At 31.9% G+C, this 13,660-nt stretch overlaps 1 protein-coding gene across 2 annotated transcripts; it reads left to right on the forward strand.

Moving 5' to 3' along the window:
* Positions 1–8,235: 8,235 nt before the first annotated feature.
* LOC146956896 (transcription factor bHLH157-like) lies at positions 8,236–13,065 on the forward strand. 2 transcript variants are annotated; one of them, XM_085732412.1, is made up of 10 exons: positions 8,236–8,549; positions 8,650–8,739; positions 9,097–9,157; positions 9,241–9,285; positions 9,480–9,539; positions 10,285–11,721; positions 11,896–11,997; positions 12,105–12,260; positions 12,347–12,472; positions 12,657–13,065. In XM_085732412.1, exons 1-10 carry the CDS (start codon positions 8,434–8,436, stop codon positions 12,771–12,773), a joined length of 2,310 nt encoding a protein of 769 aa, XP_085588538.1. In that variant the 5' UTR covers positions 8,236–8,433; the 3' UTR covers positions 12,774–13,065. The 2 variants fall into 2 exon arrangements, with proteins under 2 accessions (XP_085588538.1, XP_085588546.1); XM_085732420.1 differs by having other exon boundaries at positions 8,244–8,549; positions 12,660–13,065.
* Positions 13,066–13,660: the final 595 nt, after the last annotated feature.

Consider the following 13,660-nt stretch of genomic DNA (forward strand, 5'->3'; position numbering starts at 1 on the left):
GTTCGTGAGTGGACTCCCCACTTGGTGTCTAGGTGCTCTGATACGTAACGGGATGGGGGCTTGCTTTTACTTCTATTCCTTACGTGTCTCTTTTATGAACTAATTTATGAGATTTTCCAATAAGGCCTGCGTGCCAAGACTTTTAAATGTTGAACTATTTTCCGCTGCAACAGTTTAAGATTTTCATGATGTTGAATTTGAAGGATAATTATTATTATCCATTTTATGATTTAAATGAAGTATGTGACATTCCATTGTGATCAAAATACTCTGATTTTAAATGAAATTTTTATGTTGGGAAAACGGGGTGTTACAGAGGTATCTAGGCGTTGTAGTTTACTTGTAATGAAAATAGGGACCCCTATTTATAGAGGTATATGGGCGTTGTGGACCACGAAAATTGTCGGTGCAATATGAGACACACAAAAGAATCCAATGCTGAAGTAATCTGGATTTTAAAATCCAAACCAAGCATCACCATACACAGTCCCAATTTCTCCTTTGGTTCACGCCATGATCGTATCTTTCCGGAATATATAATCCAGAATATATGTGTATTCCGGATTATATATTCTGGATTGCACTAGAAGCTTCTGGCCGGTGGTCTGCACCACAAAGAAAACGTTTTTCAAACGTTTTGGGCGGTGGTCAAGTTGAAAAACGTGTTTCTACACGTTTTTGACCGGATTTGACCCCTTCCCCACCTTCTTTTTCATCCCCCTCCCCTATAAATAGGCTACATTTCCTGAAAAAATTTCACACCTTCTTCTTTCTCATCTTCTCCTCTTCCTTCTACAACTATGTGTTTCCATCGTTGGCCTTTCATAGAAAGAGGCCTCTTTGGAAATCCATCAAGGGTCATATGATCGGTCAATAGGGAAAGGGTCAGTCTGGGTGTGAGGTTGGTTTGCCTGGGCGTCATGTTGACCATCATGGTCTCTTGTTCCCTAGAGGCCCCTGTGCCCCCTCTGTCTCCCCACCAACACCAAACCTACTAGTATGTCCCATCAGGCAGCATTGGTTTCTTCTTCTCCGCCATCTTCTTTCCTCCCACCCTCTTTCCTCTCCACCAGTGGCTGGAGCCACGTGTATAGCTTATGTAATAAGATAAGATTAGAAATAGTTTTAGGATGTAATAAGCTTAAAAAGCTTGAAAATTATTGTAATGTATTGTTTATATATTAATAAAATGAGTTTTTTTTATTCTTGTGTCTTTTTATTTCCGTTTTTTATTTTATTCGCATTTTATTTTACAAATTGTAAAACTTAAAATTGCAAAAGTTCTGGTAAAACATTATTCCGGATTGTAAAATCCGGAAACATCTGCAAAATTCTAACAATGTAATCCGGCAAACGAAATCCAGACCAGGGGTAAAATTGAAAAAAAAAATAGGGCGCGCGAGGAAAGACATAGGGTGGGAAAAGTAATAGTCAACTTCTAACTACTTCCCACCTGTCCTGGATATCCTAAAAACTCCAAGTGGGTCTAAAATCTGACCCAGCCCAAATTACATTACAACTGGGCCTAAAGGGCTCAATACTCAACCCAAAAAATTACCACTATCGACACCCTAACCAGCTACAACAACATTTAAAACTTTATCATTTCATGCTTTCCAAATTGCCGCATCCAAAAGCATTTACACATCTTCTTTCTCTCGCCTCCCCACTCCAAACATTCAAGATTGGTAAATATGAGGGGTGATGAAATTAAAACCAAGCCAACACACAATATTTCTCCAAATCTCGTCAATTTTTTTTTTTTTTTTTTTTGAAGAAGTCCAAATCTCGTCAATTAATCGACAATTCAAGAAACACAATTCAAAGAAGGTTCCGGATCAATATGATTACGCCTTGATATATTTCTTCTTGTAGGAATACGGTCCCTAAGAAGCTTCCACGAAACAGCCACCATTTTTTATAGAAGCTTCCCTCATAAGTTCTAAGTTTAGTTTTTTTTGAGAGAAGGTTCTAAGTTTAGTCTTTAGTTCATTTTAATAATTTTTTAGTCCTTAAAAAGTTACCCTACACGGTTTTAATTCCCGTTAAATTAAATTTGTTTAATTAATCTTAAACTCTTAAATTTTTTAATGTTTTTTGCAAGCATGTTTATAACGTTATAAAAAGTATATTTTTTAAAATTTATAATTTTTAACATGAAATGAATTAAATACAGATTTTTCAAATGTCAAAAGTTTAAAATAAAAGTAACAAAATTCAATTTTGAACTCACTTTTGACAGAAGAACTTTTTACAATGTTATAATCATGTTTAAAAAAATCATTAAAAATGCATGATGTTTAATAGCAAGGACTAAAATACGTTCATGATTTTGTAACACTAAAAAGACTATTAAAATTAAATAAAGACTAAACTTTTTTTTAAAGAAAATAAAGACTAAACTTAGAAAGTGTGCATTTTGTAGAGATAAAATATACATTTAACTTTTGTTTTTGTACAATTAGACTAATAATTATTTTTTTTTTTTGAAAAATTAGACTGATAAACTTATTTATTACTTTTTTTCCCTCTTATTTCCTACTCCTATTCTTTTGTTTATTTGTTACTTTTTTAATCTTTTTAAAAAATTTAGCTGATTAATAAGTTATTAAAAAAAACTGATGAATAAAAAGTACAATGAATTACAGCAAGAAAAAGGTGACTTGACAAATCATAAAAAGTTATTATTCAACAAAAAAATCATAAAAAGTTATTGAGTTGACTTTGTAAAAAGTGATTTCTCAATTTATTCTCGAAATACAAGCATAATGATAACAAAAACCATAATCAATTTTTATTTTTAGAGAGACATTGGAGAAGAATATATGATTACCAATGTTATTGTTTTTTTTGACTGCTTTGATTAGATTTAGTCTTGCCAATCCAATTATGTGTATGTAAGATTGTAGTAAGTTACTTGCTCCCACATATATTTATAATCAATTATTACTTTTCAGATTCATTAAATAACTGTTGTATCTAAACTATAAATAAGTATACTTCTCCAATGACAAAATAATATACTTCAAACATTTTAACCTCTTGCTAAAAAGGATTTTTATCAACCTTTACAATTTAAACTCTATCGCCATCCCAGAACATGGGTCTTTGGTAAAGTCTAGAAGGTATGCATTCACTGGTATTTATCCGATATTTGTCTAGAAAGACAGAATATGAGGGTTTTCCATCTATGATAAAGAAATAAGATCGTACCTTCTTTGGTCCCACCACAACATCTTTTAAAAGGTTTTATAATAAAGACGAAGTGAATATATTTAATAGAAGTATTTTTTCGTAAAAAAAGTAAATCATCTTTTTTGAAAGAATAAATCATTAATATGTGTGAAAGGTTAAAGATGGTTTTATATTATTAGAAAAAGTAGAAATAAAAAAAAAAAAAAAAAAACTTCTTTGTGTAAAACAAACTAGCACAAGTTTTTCTTGTATAATTAATTATCATCTACGTGCAACTGTGAACTATAGAGATTAATCGTTTGAATGACCTAACGCACGCCAAAACGCTATGAACATGATTTACTACTCTAAATTTAGTGTTTGGTTGAAAAAAAATATAAAGTGCTCTGCTCTATAGAATTGAGTCCGGCTGAAGCTCATATTTGGAGCTTCCACAGCAACCAGAATCAATTCTGGTATTTATGGGTGTGACATTGTTATAACTTTTCGTCATTAGTTTAATTTTTGCCACCGTATAACCAAACATACACTAAATAAGATATAATCGCAATGGACAGCATAAACTAGGCCCATAAACTAAACTAACACAAGTTTGAGATTGCGGTGCGCACAGCATGGGGAAAGTGGTGTCTCACTTTCATAGACAACATTATGGTTGCATAGGTCACTAAAGACTGTGTTTTGTGTCGTGAAGCAAATGTGTGGTATGGTGGGCCTATAACTGTAACTATCAGCTTTAGCTCTTACCTCAGTAAAAGTGGAAGATTCCTTCACCTTTTCTTTGTTCCACTCGGATTTTTATTAGTAGAAATTTTTCAGTAACATTTAGGTGATCTAAAATTGGTGATATTGCTGATATTAACCAACCAAAATGTTACAATTGATTTTTTTCTTTCTTTTTAACAAAGATTGTGATAGATCAATGTCACAAATATCACCAATTATATATCACCTAAATACTACCCAAGTTTTTCAATTCAAAGTTTTGTTCCAAGAAAAGAAAAGCATCATAAACTAATGAAAAATAAATATAGTTAAAAGAGACACAATCAAATTCCATCTCCAATGGACATATGACAAACCTTGGTCTTCGTCTATAATTAAAAACAAACTAATTAATCAATAGTTGGAGAAATGTTTTTATAGTCACAAATACAAATAAAAAGTGATTAGACATAAACACATGAATAAAAAAAATTTAAAGAAAAAATAATCGAATGATTCGACTAAATTCTTTCTCATTTTATGTGACTGTGCTCAAACATATTTCATTTATATATATTTTCAAGTAAGACTACCTCCAATTGTTGATTAATTTATAATAAAAAACTTTTGATTAGTTTATAATAACAAAGCATATTGTTTTTTTGCTATTATTAATAATATGAGATAAGTTTGTTTAGACTGTGGATTGCATTTTGAACTGGGATTTCATTCTGAAATCAGGCAAACGTCAAATATATGCAAAAGAACTATTATAGGTAAAAAAAAAAAAAACTATTATAGGTAAAAGTTTATAATATTATATTCTTGTAATTAATTCTAAGCCTAAACACATATCTAAATTAGGCCAAAGAAAGACACAATCAGATGTGCCACCTAATTTGGTACGTAAAAAGAAAACATAACACGATTATAACTCATTATAGTTTCTGTCTTATTTCAAAAAAGGATCCACTGCCCTTGTACTTTTAGGGCAAAACATTACCACAAAAGATGTAAAAGCCACTAAAGATTAGAATATACTACTAGCTAAGTTGCATTTGAATTTTACATGTTATCAATCAATTGGATGGATTGACCAGATCCTCACAGTTCCTTCAATTCATTAGTACGAACTATGAAAGGCCTTACGTTGGATGCAAAATGCCATGTCATCTATACTACTGATTTATACTCCATCAACCCCTAAATATAAGCACATACTCCCTACAAGCCATAAAAAACGGCCCGTTACCGAGAAAAAGGTGGTGGCAAAAAGCTAAGGTAATCGACGTTACCGTTTTCACTGTTTTTGCAAAGTGAACAAAAATCACGGCGAAACGCTGTTACAGCCGCGACGATACACCTTTACAGCCGCAAAATCATATTTTTAGTACATATTTGATTATAAATTACGTAATGTTATCTCTTTCGAGTTTAGAACTCCATATCTATCTCTAGTTTAAGTTATTTACGTTATTATCATTATTTAAGAGTTGTGCAATGTTGTGATTAATTCATACGGCGACAACCACAATCCATAACGCAACATCCGTAACAACCGAAATCGCAAAATCCTATATGCGACCGTGACCTTGACTACGACCGTTATTTAAAACCTTCCTCCCTACTTTTTTACACACATATAGCATATTTTACTCTTGTATGTAATTTAGTTAATTTTGTTTAAGGTAGGTAATGTTTTACTCTTGTACTAGGTAATTTCGTTAACATTTCCTAAACTAAAAATGCTCTAATCATTTCCCAGTCTTTTTAGAACTATTGTGTTGCTTTTTGCTCATTCGCTAGTTGTCATTGATTGAGAATCATTGGGCCGTTGAATTCTGCAACCTTTCATACCAATGCCCGAGGCTTCTCCTTAATTCGAATTTAGTGCAACTCTATTACTCCCTCCGTCCCTATATGTAACCACCCATTTGACTTTATTTTTGTCCCTAAATCTAAACCTCTTTTCAAATTACTAGATGCATTTATTATTATTTTCCTAAACATACCCCTAATTAATACTACTAACTTATCTTGAAATTTAAAAAGTCAAATTTAATACATATACAAACAAAGGACAATGTGGTAATATTAACACACAAAACAGACATAATAATTACACTGACAACTTTTCTTAAGAAATGTGAAAAAGGCAAAGAGAGGTTACATTAAGGGACGGAGGGAGTAATTTATTTTAGGTCATGTTAACTTATGTCCTAAGGGTACAAGGTAAGAAACTAAAAATGAAATTAAAAAGTAACTTTTGTATTGAAAAGATAAAATTTCAATCTTTTAATATATTGAATGCACAATTTACAAAAAAATATTTTTATGTTTAGTTTCTAAATTTGTGTCCCAAGGACACAAGTTAACATTTCCCATTTATTTTCTACAGGCTTTGTGGGAGGCTTTTATGCGGTGGCAAAATGGAATAAAGTGGGATGTATTAAAGGATTGCTATGCAGAAAATAGTCCCAAAATTCAAAAGAAAATTGTTGAGAGAATCAAAGAATGATAGAAAACTAGCGAAAACAAGAGAGAGTGAGAGAAAACATCGTGTTAATCACATAGAATTTTCACAGAACGAACCAATAACATAGCTTACAACTAGTTACGTATAAGTAAAAAAACAAAGCTTACAACTACTTATACTAGTTTAGTGATGGATCACATTAACCTACCTATCATGTTCCATGATCATAACTAACTTTCCTAACATTAAGAGAATTAGTTATTTATGTTTTCCATCTTAAAATAGCTCATAGTGTGTGATAATTTGCGTCATAAGTCCGTGAGGTGTATGATGTTCTTCTTCTATATCCTCAAGCAAACTGGACTCAATCTAATCTTTATCTTCATTTGTCTTAAAAAAAAAAATTAATTAAAAACCCAGTTGAATAAAAATCAAATTATATCTGACATGTCAACCTAATCGGTCTGCTTGTAGGACAAGACAAGACATATTATGTTCCAACTTCAAATATGGAGTCCTGAAAACGGCACTTGGCTAAACGTTTAGGACCCCTAAGAGACTTACACACCGCATCTATATTTAAAACCTTAGGTAATGGGTTTATGAGTCTCCTATCTTATATATATCCAACATTTCCTCCATTTTTAGTCGACGTGGGATATAATCACTGACACATGATTTCCAACAATCTCCCCCTCAAGTGTGACTCACTCACATCACTAGTGTGATCCAAACTAGGATCCCGCTCCCACTCCCCATCAAGCCTAATCAGGACTCTGATACCAGTTTGTTGGGGAGTCTGGGGAGCGCTGTGAGGGACAATGAACTAAACGTCTAGAACCCGATAAGAGAGAGACACCACACACTCTTACCAAAACCTTACCCAAATTGTTAAGGATCAAATATACAATTTAATATCAAATAAATTGGTTCAAATTTACAGTGCACAATCATGACCTATTTTGTTCCAACTTCAATGATGAACTATTTTGCACAATTTTTATTTATTTTTTGGTGTTAAAGATGCACAATTTTTTATGATATGAAGACAAGATGCTCAAACTCAATGATCATAAATTAAAATTATTCCCAAAATTGTTATGAATTATGATATAATCACGAGCACATTAAATAACAAAATATTTCTTATCTAATCTTTCAATTGTACCATGCATGCGTATTGCTTGATAACAAAAAAAAAATATTTGACCACAATTTTCTCTATATTTAATCATTCCTTTTTATTGTACCAAAAAAAATATTAAACTTTTTCATTGTTCTTTAAGAAATTAATTATGTTCGGCAAAAAAATAAATAATTGGTTGCTACTAGTATTAGTATTTTCTTGGTTAATACTAGTATATTTGTTTGTACCAAAAAAAAAAACATACTAGTGTATTTGTATTTTGTGGGCATATACCTAATGTTTTTTTTATTGAAAGGAGGCATATGTACATACCTAATGTTGTAATTTGATAAAAATATTCGGTAAGAACAAAAACTCCCTTATCTTTGCAAGTACATTGATATAATTTCATATAATCTAATTAATATTGGTATATTTGAAAAGATTAAACAAATCTTTTTTTGTTGTTTGCAATGAATGAGAATATTTTGAAATTATGAACAATTATAGGCAGATGACATAATAAAGAGCAAAAGTGATGTTCCCAAATGTTTATAGGTGGTGAGTGGGACCAATGGTAGGGAAGTTTATACTGTAAATTGTGTTGGAAATTGGAAGCTATAGGGAATGGAATAGTACTCTAGAATTGAATGTTTGTTTTTCTGTCCCTAAACAAAGACCTATCAACAGTGTACTGTACTTATAAGTATTAAATAAATGAATCACTAAATGTGCATTTAGATTTGATTGGAAGTGAAAACTAGACAAGACAAACCTGACAACATTTTTGTCCAGTGTTTTTCTTTCCCTTTTTATTCCTTTGACACCCACTTTGTTGTGTTATGTTTTTACACTTCACTTTTCACCTATTAATCATCTTCATGTATAGTTAGATACATAAATAAGGAAATAACCATATAGTTAGTTTCAAATGGAAATGACAATGGCAATGCCTCTTAGTTTAAGGAATAAGCTTAAGACTCTTTGTGCTTATGGTGATGGTTGGTCTTATGCCATTTTCTGGCGCTTTCATCAAAGGAATCCTATGTAAGTTTTTCTTTTATTATATACATTTTTTCACATTTCACTATGATTTGATTTTTCTTACCTTAGATTACTTGCATGTTTGAATTTTCTGTTCTTATAGGTTGTTGAATGTGGAAGAAACATACTATGAAGAGCAATTGGGAGAAGAGATTACAAAACTAGTTCCACAAGTGCATTTGCTGGGTGAAGGGTAATATGTTATATTAATTTTTGTAACTATATATATATAATTGGTGTGAAGTAGCTTTGTACTAATTTCCATCGGAGAATCTGACTGGTCACCATTAGCGGAGTCTCTTCTTCTAACCATATTTTTTCTGTCTTCAAGACTCGTATCTGAGACATTGCTTAAGAGATCTAAGTCTATTTTCACTCGGACCATTGTTCACTAATTTACTCTTTAGTTTCATGTTTCTAAAAACCTCTAATTTTCACAAAAATTAATTTGATAAAGTTAGGTTTTTTCAAATGCATTTCCTCCTCTAAATGTACTTAATCATTAATGAAAAAACAAAGGCTAATGCAGTTTTGATATTATTTTATCTAGAATTGTTGGTGAAGCTGCTTTCACAGGCAAGCATAGTTGGTTGCATTCAGTTAGTTATGAGGTATAGTTTTCAATTTCAACTGTTATAATTTCAGATTCCATTTTTCTCTTGTTTTAACTTGAGAATTTCCTTTCTTTCTTCAGGATGATTCTGGATTGTATCAACAATTCTCCTCTGGGATAATTAAGGTACTAAAATTCATCAACAAGGAAAATGTATTCCATAATTTTGCTTACATGTAATTATTTTGTTTAAAGTCACCAAATCAATTGTAATAATAACTTAATAAGTGTCCTGATACCACATTAAGTATGATTATTTGATTATCTTTCTTGTTCAAAACTGTTGGCAATTTATATTGATGTACAATTCTGATTTGTAGACAATTGTGGCCATACCTGTCAATGCATGTGGAGTGGTACAGTTTGGATCCAGAAATATGGTTAGTACGGCGAAATAACTTGACTCTATGACATGATGCAAATCAATTTGGAACTGATCAGTGTTTCAGAATTCAGTTAGAGAGAATGTTATATCTTACTTTGTATAATTTATTTAAGCTTTTGAACCTTGCTAGCCTCATAAATCATAATTCTGTAATTCAGATTAAGCCATGTTTGGATAAACAACTTAAGAGCTTATAGTATAAGCGTTTACCATATAAGTGTTTTATGTATAAACTATTTTGATAACAAAAGATAAATTAAGTCGAACTACTCTCATATAAGCTATAATAAGCTCTTACTACCAGCTAACAAGTGCTCATGTCAGTACGTAAACTCAAATAAGCCAATCCAAATTGTCCCTATAACTCTTTACAGTATTGAAGCTTGACCTAAGTAATTAACCTGACTGACAATAAGGTTTGAATCTTGTGTAAAGTTGCAGTCCTATATCTGAAGAGTTTGAAAGTAGAAAGTATAAATCTATATCATGTTTAATCTAGAAAAGTATTTTTGCATAATATAGAGAATCAGGATATATAAAATAATAAAACACTATGATTATTCTGTCATGAGTTGCATGCAGAAATATTCTTAGGGAATATCATTTTCATTAGCTATTTCATTATCTTTTTTATGCTAGTTAACAAGCTTGCTTCACCTAGATTATTCAATCGGTTAAAAATACTATTTCTCTAGTGAAATGTATAGTACTAATAGATCATAATACTTTCACTGCTGCAGATTTTGGAGACAACAGATTTTTTGGATCGAACACAAAGTTTGCTCAAGGAGATAAACGGTATTGACATGATAGACGAGTCGGGAAACGAAGTTTTATCGATGGATTTTACAAATGATGATCTCAATGGGTTGCTAGCTTCCATTTCCTCTGAAAATTCATGCAATTGGAATCTCAAATATGCTCATGAAGAAAACCATGAAGATCTGAGAGAAGTTTTTGCTTCGTGTGAAGAAAGAATAACTTCAGTAGAATTTGATTCTTCATCTTTTAGTGACCAATTCAAAGATACCATAGAAGCTTTATTGGAGCCTAACTCTTCTATGAACAACTTGATTTCCAAAAATACTCCTCTTTTTGGTGAAAAATCTTGTTTTGATTCATTGGAGCAGCAATTTGTATCTGAAATAATTTCAGAAGAAGTTGCAGATGTTTCAACATATGTTGGCAGCATAGTTCAAGATTCAGAATTGACCTCATTGCAAAATATGGATAGAGTTTCATTTCAAGACAAACATGCTTCTCATTCTGATGTTGTGATTGAAGTTGATTTTCCATCAAGTTCAAACACGCTACTACATGGAATCTCTAATAGCTTAGAGCTGGTTGATATGTCCGAAGAATTTTTGAAGTTCAGTTCCATGGATGATCTTTGCCAATGGTTTTCTCCTTCACCAGAGGATACTAGTATCTGCAGAGCAATGATTCAGTTGGATAATACCCTTTCTGAATCAGTAGAGTTTAATCCTACTTGCACTGATCTTGGCCTAGCTGAGATAGAAACATCTGTAGTAGTACATAATTCAGAGAATGATTTCTTGGATAGCACAGAATTTGATCTAGGATGCGATCAAGGCAGTGAATGGTGGGGGAATTTACTTACACCAATGGTGAGTGCTGCTACTGATAATACCGGCTTTTCTGAATGCATATCAGAGTTGAATACCGGTACACCAACCGATAATACTCGGAAAAGGTTATTCTCAGAGTTAGGAATTGAAGAGCTTTTGAGAGGTGAAGCAATTTACAACAATCCTTTTAATAGTTCTAATTTTGAAAATGAGCTGTTATCATCAAATAAAAACCAGATGGTAGAGTTTCCACCTCTGAATAGAAATCAAGTACATTTTGCAAACCTTGATGGAACTGAAACTAGACCAAACTTGATGCATTCTGTTTCTGACTTGGACAAGTCCAATAGTGTTTTAACTAGGAAAGATACATTCCCAAAATTACAAGTAGGTATGTTGGTTAATGATAGAAATAGCATCAATCTTAAGAGGGCCGTTCCGGTACACCCTAAAAAATTGGACGAGCCTGCAAGGTCCAACAAGAAGAAGGCTAAGCCGGGGGAGAGCACTAAGCCACGACCAAAAGATCGGCAGCAGATTCAAGACTGTATTAAAGAGTTGAGAGGCATCATCCCTCATGGTGGAAAGGTAAATGAAACCTCAACTGACTTATAATATTTCATCTACATGTGATTCTAAATTTCCTTCTTCCAAAAAATTTCTTCATTCAACCTTTGTTATATGTGACAAACTATCATTCATGATATGAGCTACAATTTTCTTTGATATAACATGCTGACAAATGTTTTCCTGGATTCACAGTGTAGCATCGATTCTTTGTTAGACCGCACCATCAGATACATGCTTTTCTTACGCGGTGTCATCAAATATGCAGACATACTACAAGATCCTAATGAGCCAAAGGTAAACTAACTAAACTAATTTCGTACATTTTTTTTAACTAAATTCACATGCTTAATCTTCATTAGTCACTATCAGAAATAATTTTGGACTTTTTTTTGTTTGCTTAGCTTATTGACCAAGCAAATGAAGTGGTTCCAAAAGACAACAATGTGGTAGATAACAAAAACCATGGTGCTACATGGGCATTTGAAGTAACAAACCAAACAATGGTATGTCCAATTATAGTTGAGGACATGAAATTACCTGGCCAAATGCTTATTGAGGTAAGAAACCGAATAAGAATGATGTATATGGTTTGAAAATTTTACAGTATATGCTATGTGAACTCATTTGCATTGTTCTGCTGCAGATTCTTTGTGAAGATCAAGGTTTCTTCCTTGAGATAGTCGACATAATTCGAGGTTTCGGGCTGAATATCTTGAAAGCAAAAATGGAAACAAGGAAGAAGAAACTATGGGCACACTTTATTGTTGAGGTAAATATCGAATATTTCATTGAAATATCTAAAATAAAACAAATAAATGGTGGCATATAAGTGATTTCAATTTTTACTTTAACATTTTTCTACTTAAGATAAAAATGTTGGTTTACATATTGTATTAGATGTAACTAACTAACTAACTAACGTAACTAACTTTTACGTCTAATATATTGTACAGCAGGCGAATAGACATGTGACAAGGATAGATGTGTTTTGGTCACTTATCAATCTTCTTCAACAACCAAACACCGCCGCAATCGATTCTTCTAATAAGCATTGCAATGTTGTTAATTAATCCCAACATTGCTTAACCGTGGCGATTAAGAGGCGCTTAAGTGATCTCAGAACTACATTAAGCACATAATGTTTGGAAGTTTAATATATCTGGAAAAAAAGAGTGTTATCATCACATTTCTACAGGTCCTAGAAAGAAACATGATATGTTTGTACAAAGATGGTAGATTAGGATACACTTAGCAATGAATGATAATTGAGTGAAGAAGCTTTTACATATTCAAGAATTTATTGTTAAATTTCTATGTGTCCATGAGGATATGACAAATAAATTAATCGCTTTGTTATCTCAATTCTCAAGTGCTAAATATAATTAATTTCATCAGCATGCACCCAAGTTAATTTCCAACAATTATTAGGTTATAGTTAGGTAGATTTTCAATACTTCACCTACATAAGAAGTAGCATTTTGTGACATAAGATTGTATAATTAGAGATATGGTATAGTGTTTCAAATATTTTATTACTAGAGAATATTCAATGATGACGAATCCTAACAAATTGAGACACATTCATTGTGAAAATAAAATAGTGAAATAAAATAGGCTGCTGCATTTTTTTTTTTGTTGTTGCTACTAAAATTTAAAAAATAAACTTGGTGACCAAAGAAAGGAGTGAAAAGTACTTATGATAGTTGGTTTCACTTTTCAATAAAGTTGTAATTGAATTGGTAGAAGTAGTAGCTAAATAAGTGCTCTACAATAAGCAGGGGCGTGGCCAAGTTATAAAAAGCTATAAATCTTTAACTTGGCCCTCCTTTTTCTTCCCCACTAAAATTTCTCAACTTTTTAATTTATAAAATTAAAAATATCTTTAACTTGGCTATAATTTGGCTTCCTTTTAAAAAAAAATCCTATAGCTCTTCTCTACAGTTGACAACACAGAATC

The sequence above is a fragment of the Medicago sativa genome, chromosome 1 (assembly GCF_051527215.1).
Source record: "Medicago sativa cultivar Bolivia chromosome 1, Bolivia_mono, whole genome shotgun sequence".
Classification (NCBI taxonomy): domain Eukaryota; kingdom Viridiplantae; phylum Streptophyta; class Magnoliopsida; order Fabales; family Fabaceae; genus Medicago; species Medicago sativa.